The sequence below is a fragment of the Schistocerca cancellata genome, chromosome 12, assembly GCF_023864275.1.
Source record: "Schistocerca cancellata isolate TAMUIC-IGC-003103 chromosome 12, iqSchCanc2.1, whole genome shotgun sequence".
Lineage (NCBI taxonomy): Eukaryota > Metazoa > Arthropoda > Insecta > Orthoptera > Acrididae > Schistocerca > Schistocerca cancellata.
This window is the reverse complement of record NC_064637.1, coordinates 145,305,495-145,312,904: the sequence shown is the minus strand read 5'-3', so window position 1 is coordinate 145,312,904 and position 7,410 is coordinate 145,305,495. Positions and strand designations below refer to the sequence as shown.

General features: G+C 41.2%; 1 protein-coding gene across 1 annotated transcript in view; it reads left to right on the top strand.

Annotated features, from left to right (window-relative positions):
• The first annotated feature begins 5,754 nt into the window (after window positions 1-5,754).
• The window catches only part of LOC126109529 (uncharacterized), a 73,699-nt gene continuing 72,043 nt past the window's right edge, over window positions 5,755-7,410 (top strand). The window contains exon 1 of the mRNA XM_049914548.1: window positions 5,755-6,825. Within this exon, the coding sequence (XP_049770505.1) occupies window positions 5,988-6,825 (838 nt within the window). The 5' untranslated portion in view covers window positions 5,755-5,987. The remainder of the gene's footprint in view (window positions 6,826-7,410) is intronic.

Here is a 7,410-nt window from a genome sequence, read left to right as displayed (position 1 = left end):
TTTTCTGGAAAATCACACAATCACCATCCGAGAGGTTGCTGATTATGATAGCATATCATCTGGCTCTTGTCAAACAAGTTTTAGGATGTTTGGGAATGAAATGTTAAGCACCAAAATTTGTTCCGAAATTGCTGAATTTACACCAAATATGACGTCTGCCATAGACTTCGCTCAGCACTTGCGGAATTATGAAGTGAACAACGATCCAGAGCTTCTAAAGAAGGTTATAACAGGTGACAAAACATGGGTATAAGGGTATGATGTCAAAATTGAGGTCCAACCGTCACAATGGAAACCGCATGAAAAACCAAGATCAAAAAAACAATCGACAAGTCGATCACATGTGAAAGTACCTCTAGCAAGAATTTTAATTACAATGGGATAGTGCATCAGTTTCTGCTTAATGGCCATATGGTCAACAAAGAATACTACTTGCGAGTTAATCCAAAGAAAACGACCAGAATTGTGGCAAAACCTCTGTTGGAAGCTGCATCATGGTAATGCTCCCACTTACCCCTTAATACATCATGATCTTTTGAAAAAAAAAAAAACCCCTTACGTTGTCTCAGCCACCATGTTCCCAAGGCTGAAGAGAACCGTGAAAGGACGTCGTTTTGCCACACCTGATAAACAGAATCAGTGAAGGAGCAGAACGCCATAACGAAAAGTGAGTTCGAGAAGAGATTCTAACATTGGAAAAAGTGCTGGCACAGGCATATTATTTCTGAAGGGGATTGCTTTCAACGGAACAGAGGTAGTGGAGATGAATAAATAAAACTCTTTAAGAAAACAAAAAATTCCCATTATTTTTTGGTCACAAGTATGTTTAGGACGGGGGCTTTGTTCGTGTTCTCCATAATTGCTTGCAAGTAACTACATGATATCACCACAGTGAGCTACTTAACATCCTTCAGTGAGTGCCTCCTTAACTAGTGGTGAAGAGTTATTTACTTAAATACTTTAAGGTTTACGTGACAGGTCCAGAGGATCATATGCAGGTACAAGGTTCCTCTCCCTCCAGATTGTATTTCCTAACTTTTGTCACCAATTATCCTCCATGCAGATCTGAAGCAAGACTCTTTGATTCCTCCTTCCATCTTTTCTTTTGTCTACCTCCTGGGCACCTTTATAGAGAGTAATAGCCACAGATTTCGCACGTTCACTCATTATACCAGCTGTTGAGTTCCAATCAGGCCTACAATATTTGGACTGCTGCAGATCTCAACCACCTCACAATTACGCTAGATCATCTGGTATCCCCAGGGGTCGCACCTTTTACTGGGAAACAGATTAAGGCTTTCCACCTGAAAATGAGAAGAGATTTAATTTGGTGAAAAATGAATTAGTTACTTACATTATATCCTTTATTTCTCATCAACTGAGTTTGCAGTGTTTGCCACCACACAGTCAAGAGACACCCATTTGCAGAAGGAAATGGCATTCAGTCAAATCATTTTTCGAAGTCAGCCACTGTGGAAAACATGATCTACACATTGTTAAAGATACTCAGAAAAACCTGTGTGTTCATTCCAGTGGCAGGAAAATGTACATCCTGGAACAGATAGATATACATTTATAAATGAAAAAGAACTAAGTATGTTGTTGTTGTCTTCAGTCCTGAGACTGGTTTGATGCAGCTCTCCATGCTACTCTATCCTGTGCAAGCTGCTTCATCTCCCAGTACCTACTGCAACCTACATCCTTCTGAATCTGCTTAGTGTATTCATCTCTTCATCTCCCCTCTACGATTTTTACCCTCCACGCTGCCCTCCAATACTAAATTGGTGATCCCTTGATGCCTCAGAACATGTCCTACCGACCAATCCCTTCTTCTGGTCCAGTATGCAACATGGCCAAGTATACCCATGTGCTTTTCCGCCAAGCTTCTCAGTCTCCACAAGTACCGGTCACCTCACAAGCAGGGTCTGAACATCAACAATTGCCGAATACACAGTGTGGCCAGGCACACTCGGGAGCTTCTCCAACACATGCAACTCGGACCCCACGACGACCACAAGAGGCCGCCTCACCAGCAGGTAGTTGCACTTCTCTACAAAGTTCTGAAATATCTGATTTGTACTAAAACTGAAGGATTTTCTTTACTTTGAAAAAGAATAACAATTTTAAATTGAAGTCTTGTCAATTTGTTATTTTATATACAATAATTTATACCGTACATGTAATATCAGTTTATAAATAAACTTACCTCAATGTGATTACGAGTTTCTCTTCTGGTGAAATACTATCCCTAACTTAGTTCCCACTAGGTGCCAGGTCATCATGAACTATGTTCAATAACTCGTCAAAGGACGCAATCGACATTCTTACAAAGGACGCAATCGACATTCTTAAGCAGTTAAAAAACTTTGACCCATGTTTTCTTAGATTTGGGTACAGAGTTAACAAAAGATCCATGGGTTAATTTGTCACGTAAAATTGGATGTACCCAGTACTGTCTTTGCCTTCGTCTCCCTTCTTTAAGCCTGCAGTGCATAATCCGAAGACATGCTGCCTCTTCAACTTCCATGGCTAAACTGGAGTTCAACGCGGCGTCAACGCTGTACGTGTGTACACGCCACTTTCTCTTACGCAAGGTGCAACGCGCGATGCAACGCTATCATGTGTACATAGCCTTAGACCTGTCTTAGGTGTGCTCTGTAAAGACAAAAGAGTGGAGAGAATGGTATGCACGTGAAATAAGTAGTTTGGAATAATTATTTCTCTATTTTGGGAACTTTTGGGGGAAGAATTAAATGGCAGGCACGTAATATTACGGGGATCGTGCATGCTGCTGGCAGCATTACCGTCACAATGAAACCACGTGCAGCAGTAAGCTGAAGTACTTGCGAGCGCTGAAGTTAAGCTGAATTATTGGCGTGTGTACTGTAAGTTGGAAATATTTAAGAAATGGCGTGTGCAAGACTTGAAATTAGAGACAAGCACTTTCACGTGGTGAGTACTGTGTAAGTCTCAATCTGTGCATTAGAAAGGATAAAGAGAAGTACTCGTCCAAGGTATCAGTTTAGGACTCGCGTGTGTGACGAATATGATCCTAATATTTGCGTGTTATGTTTCCGTGTGACGCTAGATTCAAACTCTAATACTCAGAGAGAAGCAAGGTGAGTCAGCCGTCTATCCAGCAACGCCACTTGGCTTGCATTTCACAGGAAGACGTGCATATATCCTCCAGAGTTCGTAGTAGGAAAGAAAAGTTACGAAGTGGGGCTATGTCGTGTGAAAGTGGGGTGAATACCAATTGAAGTGGGAAAGCTGAAAGTGAAATGATTCTCCTAACGTTGTTACTATTCTTTGTGATGTATTCTTTGTTGCCAGTGTGATTTATTTCATGTAATTTAAGGATGTATGGTTTGCATGGGAGAGTAGCAAGATAGGTTCAGAGGCAGTGGGTTATGTATGTTCCTTTTTGTACCGCTCGGTGTGGAGTAAATTTTCGTGATGATGGGTGTGCGTCTATGTGTGAGATAAAGCAAAAGATTCACCATCCTATCCAGGAAGTGCACTATAGAGTTAGATAATTACGAGACCATAAGATAGAGAATCACCAATCTAAAGCCATGCCCACTGGGCGGAGTTTCTCATGTGTAATTGTTGTATAAAATGTAATGGTGTATTTAGGTTATCTTTGAATCATAATAGAATTTATCGGAATAAAAAAGATAGTAAAAAGAAAAAGATAGTGGGCCTTGTTCTTCAAATAGTGTGTAGTCATGATATCCAGATTTCTGTGAGTGCCATTCATATTCAGTGCGATGGCCACGTGTTGATCAAAGCTGTTCAGTAAGAAAGAAAATGTGGTATTGCCAGAGCGTAGTGAACAATCAGTTGTGTAAATTCCTAATTGTCAGAGGTGCGTTATCCGTTTCCGTTGCGTAATATTCAAACAGTAGAATTAAGGTACGTTGCCCAAGACGTGACGCACTAGAGGTGGCAAAAAATAACGTAACTGATAGAAATAACCGGTTACTGAGAAGTAACGGTTACTGCGATAACCGTTCCTCTGATTCAGGCAGTTATTTCAATACCTGTTTAGTGTCAAGAGTGCCTCGCGCCATCTGTTGACCGAAGATCGTACTGCGCATTTGGAAGGCGTTCTATAGACCATGGGAATAACTATGAGACTGCGCGCCATCTGTTAAGAACTGTGTACTATTTCGTGGGCCTTCGTTACTTTTAGCATAAACAATTAAATAAAGTTAATGTCCGAGCCGTGGCTGATAGGAGCTGCAGTACAGGCATTAACAAGCACAGTCGATCCCTTGAGCCACCGCCTTACGTGTTAATTTAGCTTGGACGCGTAGTACAAGGAAAGTTACTAAGGAATTCGAGCGACTATGGAAATAACTGTCAGAGACCGGTATTCTCCTCTGGCAGTTATCGTTATTGGCTCTTAGTTCTAGTTCTCTGGCAGTTATCGGGCTACCACCACAGGTAACCTGGAAGCTGGTAACAGAATAACTGTATGTCTAGACGACTCGGTGACTCCAGTTAAAGGTCGTAGTTCCAGGTGATATTTCCAGAGTGGATAGTAACTGGAGCGAACAAATATTTTCGTACTGCTACGGAAATGACGGTGGGCCATCGGGGAGAGGGGATGGCAAATAACGGGAATCTATCTAATCATTTCTCTGCAATTCTTGATGTTCCGGAACAGGCGTCACTCTCTTTCCGGCCTTTGGTTGCGTTAGAGGGTATTGACTTTCGTTTCGCGTTCTTGTTTTTCTTTGTGTTGTTGCTATTACTACCAATAGTTGCCAACATGAAAAGGTCGAGGACAAGCGAAATGTGGTCATATTTCAAAATTCTTGATCGAGAGTTTGCGAAATGTACTTTGTGCGGTAAGAAATTATCGTACAAATCGACGACGACGAATTTAAAGAAACATCTCCAGAAATCATATTTAATTGTGAATTTCTCTTCACAAAGACCTTCGGAGCTAGATTAGGGTGAGTAATGGAAAAAAATATATTTATTGCAATTACGGTTATTTCAGTGCATGCATAATCATTTATTTTTTTATTTTATTAATTTTTTTAAGATAAGAGCATGCTATATAGTGTGGTGCTTTGTGCATTTTTACACGCAAGTTTTCATTTGTCGTGACTACTTAAGCTGTCGATACCACCGCACCTGTTTGCCTTGACATTTTCAAACATTAAATTATGTTGCATATGGTGCCGGAATACTTAATTATTTAATTCGAAGTTACTGTTACAGGTGTAATAACGATAGTGCTAATAAAATGCCACTATGTGATATATGAACTGTCGTCTCGCAATTATACTAATTGTAACTAAAGTAAAGTAACTAATCGGATAGCGGATTGTATCAGTGCTCATTCCTGTGTATCATTTGTTTGTAACCCTGACGATGCCAGGGGGGGAGGGGGGGGGGGGGGGGGGGGGGGGGGGGAGGGAATTAGATACTGTTTCATATTTTAAAATTTTGAAAAGGATAATTGTTTTTAATGGAGTCTTCAACTGAATTCCATAAATGTTTTACATTTTGTGGTGAAACTTAACCCAAAAATTTGACACGTTAATAGTACATGTGACTTTCCACAGTGACAGTCATATTGAATATTTTGAAGTTCAGGGCCCTACTTACACATCAGTATTTGTTTGAAATATGATATGTCCACAACAATTAAGATATTTTTTTAGGGTGGAAATACAGTACCCTCCCTTCCCCCCAATACACATTATTGAAAATGAAGATGTGTTGGTGTTGCTAGGATTAACACGTTCACTGCCATCGGCGCACCAGCGCGTCCGGCCGATACTAGTGCATATGCCGTCGACGCGCCTGCGCGGCGAGACACTCAGCTGTTTCTCAGCGCCACAGTTTAGTCGGGCACAGCCATTCGGTGTGGTTCATTGCGCAGGCACTCTAAGAACGTATTGTTTTCAATTTTTGCGGGTGCGGTTCGTGTGTTTTCCCTACAGTTTTTCTCTGTTGTGGGACTGAAAATGGAAGACAATCGTGACACGGCGGGCCCTTCAGAACCTAAGAAACGTAAAACACAGGACACAAGAAACGTACAAAAACTAACGGATGCGGAATTATTACGAATATTAGAAGAAAGCGATTCGGAAACGGAACTGGCCAGTGAGGAGGACGGCGTGGAATCCAGTGAAGAGTCTGACGGAGCCGAGTTTGTTTTAGATGAGACTGTAGAAATGGCTGTGAATCCTAGCGACAGGGAAATGGCAGAAGGAGTGGTAACAAGAGATAACGCAGCTGATACAACTGTTGCGTGGGAAAGAGAGCCAGTTGGAATGATAAATTGCCCATTTATAAAAAATGAGGGACTGCTTATTCAACCGACGGAAAACACTCCCTTAGATTATTTTCGTCTTTTGCTGACGGACGAATTTCTATTGACAGTTGTAGAAGAAACAAATCGAAACGCGATTGAATTATTCCTTTCTGCGGGAACCAAAGGACAATCACGAATAAACTGTTGGAAAGATGTGACTGTTGGCGAATTGTTAGTGTTCTTGGGAGTTTTCCTGCACATGGGAAATGTAAAGATGAGGAATTTGCAGGACTATTGGAAAAAGGACGCTTTATTCAACGTGAAAGGAATTGCCGATAGTATTTCACGAAATCGTTTTCTGCTAATACTACGTGCATTACACTTTTCTGAAAATCCAAAACAGGGCAAACCAACACCATCCGACAGGTTGTATAAAATACGTCCCGTTATCAATTTTTTCAATGAAAGGATGTGCCAAGTTTACTACCCTGGATGGGAACTGTCTCTGGACGAATCAATGATCCTTTGGCGTGGACGATTACTTTTCCGCCAATACATCAAAAACAAAAAGCACAAATATGGCATAAAGCTATATATTTTGACAACTCCCACTGGAATGGTCCTAAAATTCGCGGTATACACTGGCATGCTGGACGATTTAGGAGGAAGAGGCCATGCGCAAAAAATTGTTCTTCATTTACTAGATGAAAAGTTGCATGCTGGTCACCATGTGTACATGGACAATTACTATAACAGCTTCGCATTGGCAAAGCTGCTCCTGGATAAGAAGACCCACTGCACGGGAACTCTGAGGGCGAATAGGAAGGATACACCCAAGGAAATACAGGAAGCAAAACTACGAAAAGGTGAAGCCGTTGCCAGATTTGCGGAAGGAGTTATGATAGGTAAGTGGCGTGATAAGAGGGAGGTTTGCTACATTTCTAATGCATTTACAAATGAAATGGTTGAGGTTGAAACCAAAAGAAAGGAGAAGAAATCTAAGCCCTTGGCCATTGTAAACTACAATAAATTTATGGCGGGAGTTGATCGGCACGATCAGATGTTATCATATTACCTCTCGGAACGCAAAACCATACGCTGGTACAAGAAACTTTTTATCCACGTTGTGGAAA